We start from the raw sequence: 14,321 nt of genomic DNA, 5'->3' as shown, positions 1-14,321 counted from the left end.
TAAAAATTTATATTTTAATCAAATAAATTAAATAGAATAAGCTATAATAAGAACAGGCACATCTAATAAAAAACTTTTTTATAATAAACAAATATTAAAAATATTAATAAATTGTATGTAATACATTAATTTTTAGTGATAGAATATCTGTTCTTTTCTCTCTTTCTTTTTCTTTTTCTGATAGAAAAAAACAAACATACCTAATATGTATATAAATGAATAATTAAATAGTTACGATGAAAGAGAGAACATTTATTTAATATAATATGACAAATTTCTATAATTACAGAGAGTTATACATATTTAGTAAATGTAATAAATACAGGCAGTAAATTTGTACATATTTTGCATTATTAATTTATATTTAATTATTATACGTCTATAAATATATGTGTGTGTATCTATAATATAAATTTCTATCGCTTTTACCAATAATTGTTTACACACACACACACACACACACACACACACACACACACACACACACACACACACACACACACACACACACACACACACACACACACACACATCATTGATATAATTTTCAACGAATATAATAAATAAATCGTGCAGTTATAATAGTCATACAGTAAATCATAAGATTGCTTTCGTTGAAGTATTTTACAAATTTCGTATACGCGTTTCATGTATTTTAAATATATCGCATTAAATCGAATAATAATATTATTTTAGTTAAGGAATTTTATATGTATTTTAGAATCATTTGATTGTACATATTTCAACGCGTTAAATTATATCACGTAATATAGTGCGTATTTGTTATTGTCTGGCGCGAGGAGAAAGAGAGAGAGAGAATGAGCATACTCGACCTTGTCTTTGACGTCACGCATTCCATAGTAAAAGAGGGGAGCCCGGCGCGTACGGCGTACGTGACTAGTGACAGCCATGAGTCATTTATTCTTATTCCGGCCGTTGTAGTGTGCGCACGTGTTTTTACTCCGATGTCGGCGCCGGTGCCGGCACGTGCGCCTCGCGTTCGGTCACCTCGAGGTCGAGCGCGCCGTATACGGTTTATGCGATGATAATACGTAATAATAATACGATAATATTACGCGATAAATATAAACATACGTCAAAAATGATTCCGAAATAAAATAATAACATTCGACCATGGTGACATATAGGGCGCTACTGCTTTGACATTCGTCTCAGCTTCGTCGCGATCGCGGTCGTGTTTTCGTATAATATTTTGATTTCGATCACGAAATTGTTATCGGGGATCGTATTTAATGCCGACAAAATGGGATTCTGTCGATCTTTCGTCTTTTTCCGCTTCGGACTTAACTTTTGCTTAGAGTTTGTTCGTGCCTGACCTGTCGACTCCAAGTATGATTCTCGCATGTGATGAAATGTAATTTTCGATCGTTCGGAAATTCGGGAGTGCCGTCAAAGTATCGCGCGTAAAAGTGCGGGAGTGCCGTCCAAACTATCGCGCGTTTTAAGTTGTGTACAGTTTAAAATATAGCGCGATTTTATTTTTGTGCCGTTTCAGCAAATTAAAAAAAGTATATCGCGCGTATAAAACAATAGTTCCTGACGTCCCTTACAATCTGAGAGGGGGAGGAGGCCTAGGAGAGGCATCCTGCATCGGTGGAGCAACCCCAGGGTAAATATAATTTGTATATTATTATTTGTAGATTAATTATTATAAATCACGTATATGATTTAATTCAGTTTATTTAGTTGATTGATTTCAACAAGAGAAACTCAGAGATAAAGACTTTTACATAAATCTTATAAAAGTTTTTTTATTTATTTAAAAAATAGTTCCTTTTTTTAATTTAATAATTATTCGATATTTATATATCTGCTAATTATTGTACGCATCGAATATAAATTTATTAAGTATAATAATAAATTCTTGAATATTAATTATTTTAAGCGCTGTTATAATTTATATTTTATATTTGTATGTTACAGACAACGTATAGATTCAATATCAACAACTCCGCTGTTGCACATCAGTGTCGGTGAGTGATAAAAAGCTTTTATTATATTTTAAAGCAACGGATTTGTGTAGAGATTTGTAGATTAATAGACTTGTAGATAAAGATGTAGAGTGTAGATAAATTCGTTGCTTTAACCCTCGGACGGCGGAATGCATGTATGCTGTACTCTGGGTCAATTTTAAATTATAAAAAAATTTCTTTTTATACGTTCTTTTTGTACGTATTATATTTTAAGATAAAATTTTATGTTAAATTTTTACTCCATTATTTTGAATCTTTTGTTAAAATAGATTATTTATTGTCAGTTATAGATTATTTATTATCTATTTGTATATAATACTTGAAGGAAAAGGAGTAATATTTTTATAATAAAAATATGATATTTATTCTAATTTTATATAAGATATACGTTAAATATTTATTTCAATTATATATACGTATATATGAGTTTAAATAGTTTTAAAGATACAAATCTTTAATGATCTGCCGACAGAGGTTAATATGCATTCTCATAAAAAAAAATGTGTAAATAACACAATATGCACTTATTTTTAATTTAATTTTACATTATAAATATGTTTCGAATTATTAGTGACAGAATTTATCTGTTAAAATTTACAGAAATGTTGAATTTATTTTATAATATAAGAGTGACTATTAATATGTTACATTAATATTCTATTCTCGTTATATTTTTACAAAAAAGCTGTGTCAAACTATGAAATTTGCATTTATTTTTATGTTAAAATATAACATAATATTGTAACGCGTTCTTGCGAGCGCGGATAGCGGGCAGCCGGGATCACAGGGTTGGTTTCGAGACAAGGGCGGTAGTTCTTGTATTAAATTAATTTATTATAAATGCCTATGACATACTACAAGTGTCGTGTGTGTTGGTGTGCGTGTGGGTGTGTGTGTATCGCTGATTGTGGTTCGTTAGCGTGGCGGGCTGACGGCCATCGGTGTCGCGGGGTTGCGCGACTTCGGTGGGCAGGACGCTCCGAGCGATCGATCTATGCCGGCGCGTATCGATTCGCGGGTGGATCGCGGTTGGCGCGGTTTCGTCGGTTCGTCGGGTGGCCGATAAGATGGCCGGAAGCGGAAAGGACTTAGTCGTTGCTCGAGGCTCGTAGAGCATTTAGATATGATTAAAAATGGGCGCTCTGCGTCTCTGCCCATTGTCCGGCTGGTGTTCGCCGGACGGCAGCTTCCGGCGGGTGTTGGCCGGGTAATGAGGGCGCGGGGTGGTTTCGTTACAATATAAATACATATTAATAATTTTATTTTATTTTATTTTATTTTATTATTATAATATTATTCATCAGTTTAACACGTTTAATACACTTATTTGGTTTATTTTAACAACAGAATATGTTTGATACACTAATTTCGGGAAAAGACACTTTGTTAATTATTGTTAATTAATGCCGATTATGTAATTGACATAATCGTACGCGATTAGTAATATGTGTCTTTTAATATCCTCGAAAGTTCAATTTTTATTAATAAAATATTTTACACAAATATCGACAATGTACTTCACGAGCAGTAATATATCTTAAAACGCTCGGAAATTTTTATTCTGAGTTACTAGGAGAATATATTTCGCAAAGAGCTATTGCTACAGTCCGCGGGAAGAGCGATTACTTCTTTGCGAAACATGTTTTCCTAATCATTCAGAAGCTAATTTTCGAGCGTTTTAAAATACATTACCGCTCGTGAAGTACGTTGCCGATATCTATGTAAAATATTTTATTAATAAAAATTGAACTTTCGAGGATATTAAAAGACACATATTATTAATCGCGTATGAATCAGTTGCATAATCGGCATTAATTAACAGTAATTAATAAAGTTTCTTTTTCTCTAATTAAAAAACTTTGTATGTTTACATTTATATATATATATATATATATATATATATATATATTTATGATTTTTATTCCATTTAATTGAATCTATCGATATCTAAAAGTTTATTATTGTATTTGTAGAACAATATAATACTCTAAATTATTAAATTGTTGAAAAAAAATTTTTTTTTCATATAAAATAAGTTTTAATTTGTAAAACGTAGAATGTAAAAATAGCGTTTAATAAAAGTAAAAGAATTACAAAAAATCAAGATATTATTTTGCAAAATTAGAATATTGACAATATTTACTTGGTTATTTGATATTATAAGTAAATTATTGCCATTGTGGAGAAATAATAATTATTTTTAGATGAAAGTGAATAAGCAAAATGTGTTAATAAATTTTGTGGACATAGCACGGATCGCAACCAAAACTGTGCACATTATGCGTTATCCATTGAGAACATTCGTGGACTTTGGCTATGTAGTTCAACGTCCACGTTTTTATGTCCACAGAGGGCCGTGGCGGCTCTCAGGTTAGGCTTCTCTCTGTTTCCATTGTGTATTTTCGCTCCTGTCAACTCTTAAAGGGTTAGGCTAGATTAAGTTTTCGTAAATAATCACTAATACTAATTCAAAAGTCTCCTCTTCTTCTAACATTGATCGAAAATTTTAAACTCTTTAGAAAGATCTTTTAATATTCCTTCCCCATATAATGTTTTTGAACTCCTAAAAAAGCCTTCCCTTTGGACAATCATTCCTATCATCTTTTTTTTACAGAAAAATCAAATAGATACTTGACAGCATGGACTAGTTGGTCCTTTGCCAGTAAAAAAAGATTAACTTGAAAATAAAAGGTGATAAATTGTTAAAATAAAAAAAATTCAAAATTTTTCATTATAAAATCGTAATAAATACATTATCATGAAGGAACAAGGCAAGCCAATTGTAGTATTTCATCCAATTATTTCCTCCATACAGAAAATAGCTCTGTATGAAACAAAATCCGTAAGTTTTATACAAAAAGAAAAAATATATATATATATTTGATCTTTTTTAAATCAAATTATACAAAACTATAATTTACATTTGTATTTTTGTTTTGTAGCGATTTTATCTAATGGGATCAAACAATATATTAACGCGTTTCCGAGTCTTGAAAATTGACAGAACGGAACCAAGAGAATTAATTGTAGTGGATGATAAGAGGGAATACACTCAGGATGAAATAAAAGATCTAGTCAATATGATAGATATGGGTAATAGAACACGAACAGGACAACGCAACAATGTTGGTGGTGTTGCACGTGTTGTATCTGCCTTTGGAATTGTCGGTAAGATCATTAAGCATATGTTTATATATATATATATATATATATTGATGATTACATATATATTGATAAACAATTGCATGTAAGCTTTTATAGTATATATGTGCATTAAATGTATAATTTATATAGTTGTAATACACATTTTAATTCAAGCATTTATATGTATTTATGGTATATGCAATTTCTTTTTCTTTCACTTTTTTCCTCTTTAATTCTACATTATTGATACAAATGTTGAAGCTTAGGCTCCTCAGTATGTTTTACGCTTCTTCATTAACGGTATGATATTTAACTGCTCTATTGCAACATATCTAACACATACTGTTATTAATACTATTTACATTACTATATCAGGTACTAAAAGCATTTTATTGGAAACTAGTATTAATTTTGCATCATACAAAATTTAGTTTACTTACATTTGCTTGCTAATAAAGGCAAGAATAGTAAAGATCCTGCACCTAGTTCGAGTATATCAGAGGAGCCTGAGCCACAAGAATTACAAAAGCCACCGCATAAACCAACACAAACTAATTTCACATGGAAGAATATGTGGCAGAGAGATACTTTCCCCAGGCGAGCTTTTGCTCTTCTTGGTAAGGCACAATGAGCGTATTGACAAAGTCAAAGGTAGTTAACTTTGTTGTAAAGGAAATTAGTGATGGGATATGCACAAGTTGTTAATGCATCAATATATTATTACGAATTATTAAGCATGAAAATAGTCGGTGAAATTATATTTGCAAAATATCTTAAATATTGGTTTTAAGAGAATATGACAAAATACTGTTTACGTTAGATAGTTCAATATATACTTATTTGATTAATTATATAATTGATATTTAATACAACCAATTAGAATAGAATAAGCACTATATGATTAACAGAATTAATAAGCAATATTCGTAATCTGACATCACACTATATTTAATCTTTCTCATGCATGGTGTGCTATTTATTTATTTATTTATTTAGTATTTCTAATAGGCGAGTAATTAATGCATGGGTATTGAATATAGGTATCATATAGTGTGTAAAACTTATGCTATAAATGCTACATATTTGTAATGATTACAACTATGTAGTATATGATTATGATTACAACTATGAGTATGAGCTTATGATTACAACTATGTAGTATATAAATTGGTATAATAGACTTAGTATAAAAATCTATGTAGTATGTAATTTCTTTTCTTTTAAACATAATAATTATTAATATATAATAAAAATATTAAATGTATCTAAAGTAAAATAATTAATAAGAGTAGTTATAATGATCAAATAAAAAACACATTTTAGAAAAATGTCTAATATCTAGGTTTTATACGTTTCTTGGAGGGATATTATATAATTTTGGTTACCAAACGTCGCCGAGTTGCAGTTATTGGTCATCACACGATATATAAGATAGAAGATACATCAATGATATATATACCAAATGATATCGTACGAGTGTTTCATCCAGATGAACAGAGATACGTAAAGATGTTTCAAAGTATCGATCTCAGTAGTAACTTTTACTTTAGTTACTCGTATGACATATCGCACACTTTTCAAAGTAATATGGCACCACCAAGGCATATTAAATCTGATATTCCCACTGATATACCTATTAAACAAAAAGAATCTGAAGAATTGGAGGATTCTGAGGATTTTTTTAACATGTGGGCATTTAGGAAAGATTGGCAAACTGAATGGTATGTTATGAAACTTTGATAAAAGCTTATGTTTCTTTATATATATAATTTAATTTAAAAAATTGAATATTTTATTTAAATACAATATATATTGGGGATATATGATCAATAATGATGTGAAATGTGATTATAGTGAAAGTGAGAAATATATGGATTATGGGATACGTAGCAATCCACATCGTCGCTTTGTATGGAATTCCCATCTGTTAAAACCTGTAGAAAAAGATTTGCATCCTGACTGGATATTATATGTAATACATGGCTTTATTGGTCAATCAAACGTAAGCATTTTTGGAAGGTCTATGTATGTTACTGTTATCGCCAGAAGAAGTAATAAATATGCAGGGACACGTTTTTTAAAACGTGGTGCAAATTTTGATGTAAGTATACAAGTATTATGTATTATGGTATGCGTTTTTCATAAACATTTTTGTATTAATAAATTAATAAACGATTACATGAATATAGGGAGATGTCGCGAACGAAGTAGAAACGGAACAAATCGTCCATGATTCTGGCGTGAGTTCTTTGAGTAAAGGACGTTTCAGTTCTTTTGTACAAATGCGTGGATCAGTACCTGCTCATTGGAGTCAAGATGTTAGTAAAATGGTGCCAAAACCGACTATAATTTGTGATTTGTCCGATCCTTATGTAGAAACAGCAGGTATCAATATATGAAAATAAATTAACTTTTTTTCACACATGTGAGATTATTGTTTTTATATATTTAAAAATATTTTAGGAGCACATTTTAATCAATTGTTGAAAAGATATGGATCCCCGATAATATTATTAAATCTAGTAAAAAAACGAGAAAAAAAGAAACATGAAAGTACATTAAGCGAAGAGTTAAGTATGGCTGTAAAATATTTAAATCAATTTCTACCTCCAGAGCATCATATCCAATATATAAGTTTTGATATGGCGCGCATGAACAAAAGGTAAGTTTAATGTATAACATGAAAATTTAGAAAAGTATGTAGACAATATATTATTACAATTTTTTTTCTTTTTTACAGAAAAGAAGTAAATGTTATGGGGCGTTTGGCAAATATTGCTTACAATGCTGTGTTAAAGACTGGTATTTACCAATCACTTAATCCTTACTATAGTCAGAGATATCTTTTCTCATCACAAAATAATACCACCAGAAAACTTCACAAGACGAATTCAAACTCGACTTTATCATCTAATTTAAATGATACCAAAAGCTCTATGAATTCTTTAACTAAAACAGATAACAGACAAACAAATTCTATATATAATTCCAATTTAAATACAGATGTCAGTAAAATGAACGAGTTAAATCAAATTGAAAATAAAGTGACAGAATGTTTTGCTAGAAGAGGAACTGTACAAACTGGGATTATCAGAACAAATTGTGTAGATTGTTTAGATCGAACTAACACAGCACAGTTTGCAATAGGAAAATGTGCTTTAGGATTTCAATTATGTGCTTTGGGTGTATTAGAATCTCCTAAACTTGAGTTTGATTCCGATTGCGTGAGGATGTTAGAGGAGTTATATGAGGATCATGGGGATATCCTAGCCTTGCAATATGGTGGCTCACAATTAGTACATAGAATTAAAACATACAGGTATGATTCAGCATACATATATAAATATGATTATATATGGCAATATAAAAATAAAAATAAATTTAATCACACAAACTCTATTATTATTTAGGAAAACTGCTCCATGGACAAGTCAGGGTAATGATATTATGCAAACTTTAAGTAGATATTACAGTAATACATTTAGTGATCAAGAAAAGCAGCATACAATTAATTTATTTCTGGGTAAATAAACACACCTGTACTGTCTAATCTTTGCAAAACATTTTATTATTGCTTAATGTATATATCTTAGGATTGTTTGTACCTGAAGAAGGCAAATCTCCAATATGGGAACTCCTAACAGATTATTATCTTCACCATCCTCCTGCATGTCGTTATTCGCGTAAAAAAAGGCTTCTGACACAATGGTGGGATAACAATGTATTGAAATGTCTTCCTTATGCATTTGATGAAATAACTAGATCCTGTTCAGAAATGATACAAGTGCAAAATTCAATGGAGGAAATGATTGACGCTTATTACGATTATCATAGGTATAATATTACTTATTTTGTGATTTTTTTATGTACATCTATAAATCATCAAGTTATACTTAATTAAAAAGTTCAATATAAATGTTTTAGGCCGTATGAATTATCCTTGCTATCTGAGGTTTATGCTTATAAAATAAGTCACTCTATTAGAGATTTTATGCCGCATTTTACCACCTGCTACAGTCCATTTGCTGTTCGTGTTCGACCAGGTAGACGAAGAGAAGAAGCAGGTAATAAGAACTTAAATATGAAAAATCCATCTATGACTGGACAGAGCAGTACAAGCAGTACAACATCCAGTGCAAGGTATATACACATAAAATTTGACCATGTGTCTTTCAAAATTAATTACAATCATAATATATTATTAGTATCATTATATGGATGATATATTGCAGCTCAAGCGAGGACTCAAGTTCAGATGAAGATGAAAGTCATCAACAAATGGATGATTCTCAATTAATTATTTCTAAAGATAGTTTAGAACTAATATCATTTGAATCATTGTTTCCATCTATGAAAGAGGTATATGGTACACAACCAGAATATCCAAAACGAAACGATATCCTTCTTTATAAAAGGTAATAACAATATTCTTATAAATAGAAATAAAATTTTATGTTTTAATATCTTAACATTTTCTTTAATATTTCAACATTTTCTTTTTCTCAGATTTGTTTTAATAGGACGTAATGCAACATATACCACAGATAATAGCAAATTGCGTTCAAAATTAATCCAACAAGCATCCTTTCCCGAATCTGCGGCTACTGTTATTGCACTACGTAATGTTAAAGATACAAGCATAAATATATATCAGCAATATGTGAAAAGAGCCACAGTATGTAAAAATTTAACATACACACATATATATATAATATAATATAGTATAACTATAAATATATTTTTAGTCAGGTGGTTCGATACCAAATCCAAATGATATGACTTTATATAAAACTTATGCTGCTCAGTATAAACTGCTTATGGAGGGAGTATGTTCTGGATAAAATCAAATTAATTTCATATTTTATAAGTTAAAATTGTATATATAATATTATATATATATATATAACATATATATTTGTATATATTGTATATATATATATATATATATATATATATATATATTCTAAATATGAAATAAAATAAATTGTAGATATTAATAAATCTATATTATTATCAGTATAAGAATGTTATGCTTATTTAACGCTCACTATTGCATTCTGAATTTTAAGAATTGTAAGACAAATAATTACTAAATGCATGGGAAATAAAAAATACAAAATATCAGTTTACCAGTCAAAGTTTATTGATGCCAGGTATAAGAAATATATATTTCCATTTCCACAACATGAAAATGGAATTTGGATATTTAATTTACTTCAACTTCTTCTTTGGTCGAATGTTATTTGTGTGACCACACTTTTTCTTACGGCAATTAGTTGCTCTAGGATGAAGACGAGCATAACATTTGCGACAGATCATTTTGTCACAGTTATATTTCTGTGCCAGTATACGCAAAGTAGGTTCAATTACACCTCCTCGAAGACGAAGTACGAGATGAAGAGTGGATTCTATTAAAATAGTTATTGCATATTTCAGTATTTGAGTCGCCTGTTTTCCTATCTAAATATGTTCAAAATGTGATATATATTATATTATATAAAGTAAATAATGCAAACTGTTACATATAAAAGTTTTTACTTTTATAACCAATTTTATCTCAAGTTCTTTAAATTATAAAATTGTGCATATAAGTACCTTTTTGGATGTTATAATCAGAAAGAGTACGTCCATCTTCTAGTTGTTTGCCAGCAAAGATAAGTCGCTGCTGATCTGGTGGGATTCCTTCCTTATCCTGGATCTTAGCTTTCACATTTTCGATGGTATCGGAGGCTTCTACCTCAAGAGTGATGGTCTTACCAGTGAGGGTTTTTACGAAAATCTGCATTGTGCCTTATCTAGAATGTAACAGAATTCAGGAAATTATAAACTTGTCACAGTTGTATGATTCTAATGATACAAAGAACAATCCTTAATCGTTTAATATTGCAAAGCTTTACTTGAAAATATTGCAAGATGTAACCAGGACTCGTTTTGATTTACAATTTCTATTCAGAAAAAATATAACGAGAAAAATATGTGAAGAATAAATTTAGAACCAGGAAATTTTTAATATTGACAACGAAAAATGATTTGTGTGCGTATGTTAACACATCGCATTGCATTTGTTTCTCACGCGACTTTTGTTTAAGCAATCGGATTTTGTAAAAAGGACAAAAGATATTGTTGCTGAATTTGCGATAGGATTTAATGACAAACGCGAATATTGAAAAATGCTTAATAATACATCGCACTTACTTTCCTAACAACGTGCTGCCATTAAACCCAACCTGAAAAAGATCCAGTTATGGCCGTACCGTCACTTCCGTCGGAAATACATCCATCTTTAGGTCAATATTACATTTGTCAGACGACAAATTTTCCGAACGTGTTGATTGGCTACAGGATAGAAAATTCCTAGAGACTCGAACTCTCTATCTCCTACAGCCAATCAGCATGCTTGACAAATTTGTACGACAAATGTAATATCGACCTTATGCGCCATCTTCGCTGAGCTTCGATACCTCGAGAATATCGCTCTTCAATCGAATTTTGGCGGTGGAATAGTGGAATACATCGGATTGCAAAATTATCACATTCGAGTTTCGTGTTTCTTGCGATCTAAAAGAATTATCTAAAAGTGTTTCTCGCGCGCGCGCAGAATTATCGCGAATGTCATAAATGTCATAAGTCTCGCAAAGTGTCAAAAGCGTCGTGCGTTTCAACGATTAAATATCGCGTGAAATTATCGTTTATAATATCGCGTTCCGTTTCGTGTATGGCGTTTGTGTAGCATCTCTTCGTACATTTCTCAAGAATGTCGAAAGTGTAATGGGTGTTTTACTATCGCCAGGTATGTTTTAATTTTCAAAAATTATTAGTATTGAAAAAAATCTCTCGCATTTGCGCCAAATAAATATATATATATATATATATATATATATATATATATATATATATATATATTTATTTCGCACAAATGCGAGAGATTTATATATATATGCATATGCGCTGTCGTGTGTGTATGCGTCTTTTCCAGGGAAGACGAAGGACTCGTGCTTCGGACTCGCCCGAGCGATATGCAAATTTCAGTGTATAGTTAAACTTTACACTGTAACCTAGATGCTCACCTATGTGGAGAATAGGGAGATGTATCTCGCGATTATATACGATTTACTGTGTCGCCGAGATTTCAATTGCAAGCGTAACATTTGTGCGGTCTTACAAAAACAGAATTAATTATTAATAGCTATATATCTCAAGCTTATTATTGTATAAAATAGATAAATTAAAACATATTTATATATATAATATTATATATTTATAATTCTATTATTATAGTTGCAAAAAATAGAAAAATTAAAATATATATATATATATATATATATATATATATATATATATTATATATTTATACCCATATAAATATTTTAATTTATCTATTTTTTTGCAATAATGATAATTATAGATATATAATATTATATACAATAAATTGCGAACTAATTGTAAGAGATTAAAATGAGGAAAGGAATTTTAATAATGTCAAAATCAATTACTAATTTCACAAAAAATATAATCTTTTTTATAGAAATTAATTATCAATTAATTCTCAATTCACAATTTAAAAGAAATAAATATTTTATTCTGTTTAAAATTAATAAATTACGTTCTCTAAGTTAAAGATTGGATATTCGATTTTGCAAATTATATTCTTTTCAATTTCTTTTTAATTCAGCTGTGTCTCCGCTTTCTTCCGTTCATATGAGTCCACTGTGGATACCACTTCATAAACTCGAATGTGCTTCGCGATACTCCGACAAAATAGCTTTACGATCCTCTGTCTCCTTAAATGTTTCCTTCGATTGCCTATTTCTTTTATATCACCAAAGTCACGTTTCGCACTAGGAATAAATAAGAGAAAACACACAAGTAAAGAAGGCAGAAATGCGAAAAATGCTCTATAAATTTCGTCGTACGATAGAAGATAATGAAATCGTTGATGACTGGCAATCAATCTACCGTACTTGAGCTTGTAACATTTATTGAGGCGTATAATTCGCGCTTTTTTATCCGCACTTTTATCTGCGAGATTACATATATGTATTTTATTTCTATCCTTTTTAATCTTATTAACTTTATCTTTTATTATTTTCAGTGATATATAACCGGCTTAGTCAATCTATTAATTGGACTGATCGACGGACATTTGGCGCTAATCAAATTACTAGTGTCATGGGTGCAAAGTGTACGATAACTGGATTTCCGTTCATTCCTTCATGAACTCGCTGCGATTGCGAAGAGCTAGCAGATTGTAATCCGATAGATATATCAGAGTAGAAATAGTCCGCGTCCATACCGTAGAGGAGAAATCGATGGAGAGTAAAATTTCGCTTCCTGAATATTCGGTAAGTACACGAATTTCAAAAGAATTTTATTTTTACTATTAATATCGAACAAAATATTAATTCCTCAACTTATATTATAATTTCATGATAGTAATCCAAGATAATACTATTACTTATATATCCGTTTTCGATATTTTATAAAATAATATAAAATGAGGAAGAAAACTTCTCTTTAGAATTTTTAACTCACATATTTAACGATATAATATTTATAATACTAATATAACATTGACAATTCAGAAACATCACAGAAGCAGCGCATATGCAAAACTCAATGTATTTACGTAGCGACTTATGTATTGTAGTCGTGTAATGGGATCTGCAGCTTCTTACTACTGAATGCAAACGCAGAGCACCGTGCTTCTTGTGTAAATAAGCTATGCTTACCGACGAGATAGCCGATCGGATGTACGTATCACCAATCATTTGCCTAGGCTAATCAACGTGCGCTGCATCTTGTGATGTGGCTTAAATTAGAGGACGGCGAGCTCGTATCGCTATGGTTCCGGGCTGCATTTGAATTGTGTATGAGTGAGCCTGAATTAATGGTTAACCCGACACGTGTAGCTGGCACATTCATTTTAGTATGACCCTTGATAAACTTTGCGTAATATACGGGCTATTTCGCGGCACGTCTTCCGTTTAAATAATCGTTATCATCGAAAAAAAAACCTCATTACAATTAATTTGCGCCTTTTAATTCCTTAAGTAAATGCTGTTTACGAAAACATTATTTTCAATTCCATACGTTAAGTGCGGGGTAATGAAGTTTTCCGCCAAATCTTTTTATTACAGCTCATCGAAAAACGCATTTATAAAATCAAATACTAGTATATATCCG

General features: G+C 30.4%; 2 protein-coding genes across 8 annotated transcripts; one reads left to right on the top strand and one right to left on the bottom strand.

The window, feature by feature from the left end:
• The first annotated feature begins 1,963 nt into the window (after positions 1 to 1,963).
• On the top strand, positions 1,964 to 13,857 carry Fig4 (polyphosphoinositide phosphatase FIG4). Of its 7 annotated transcripts, XM_072893841.1 has the most exons (16): positions 4,345 to 4,419; positions 4,609 to 4,685; positions 4,810 to 4,836; positions 4,937 to 5,162; positions 5,570 to 5,755; positions 6,481 to 6,859; positions 6,993 to 7,239; positions 7,328 to 7,523; positions 7,602 to 7,800; positions 7,879 to 8,457; positions 8,549 to 8,661; positions 8,732 to 8,972; positions 9,063 to 9,278; positions 9,371 to 9,553; positions 9,645 to 9,813; positions 9,884 to 9,979. In XM_072893841.1, the coding sequence occupies exons 4-16, from the start codon at positions 4,949 to 4,951 to the stop codon at positions 9,977 to 9,979; spliced, it is 3,018 nt and encodes a 1,005-aa protein (XP_072749942.1). In that variant the 5' UTR covers positions 4,345 to 4,419; positions 4,609 to 4,685; positions 4,810 to 4,836; positions 4,937 to 4,948. The 7 variants fall into 7 exon arrangements, 6 of the variants coding, with proteins under 6 accessions (XP_072749939.1, XP_072749938.1, XP_072749942.1 ...); XM_072893838.1 differs by lacking the exon at positions 4,345 to 4,419 and adding an exon at positions 1,964 to 1,994 and having other exon boundaries at positions 4,609 to 4,836; XM_072893837.1 differs by having other exon boundaries at positions 4,337 to 4,419; positions 4,609 to 4,836.
• Positions 10,260 to 11,411, bottom strand: Rpl40 (ribosomal protein L40). Its single transcript, XM_072893971.1, has 3 exons — positions 11,334 to 11,411; positions 10,734 to 10,933; positions 10,260 to 10,546 (listed from the first exon to the last, which is right to left on the bottom strand). Exons 2-3 carry the CDS (start codon positions 10,921 to 10,923, stop codon positions 10,350 to 10,352), a joined length of 387 nt encoding a protein of 128 aa, XP_072750072.1. The 5' UTR covers positions 10,924 to 10,933; positions 11,334 to 11,411; the 3' UTR covers positions 10,260 to 10,349.
• Positions 13,858 to 14,321: the final 464 nt, after the last annotated feature.

Source organism: Anoplolepis gracilipes, chromosome 6 (genome assembly GCF_047496725.1).
Source record: "Anoplolepis gracilipes chromosome 6, ASM4749672v1, whole genome shotgun sequence".
Lineage (NCBI taxonomy): Eukaryota > Metazoa > Arthropoda > Insecta > Hymenoptera > Formicidae > Anoplolepis > Anoplolepis gracilipes.
This window is presented reverse-complemented; position numbering and strand designations above follow the sequence as displayed.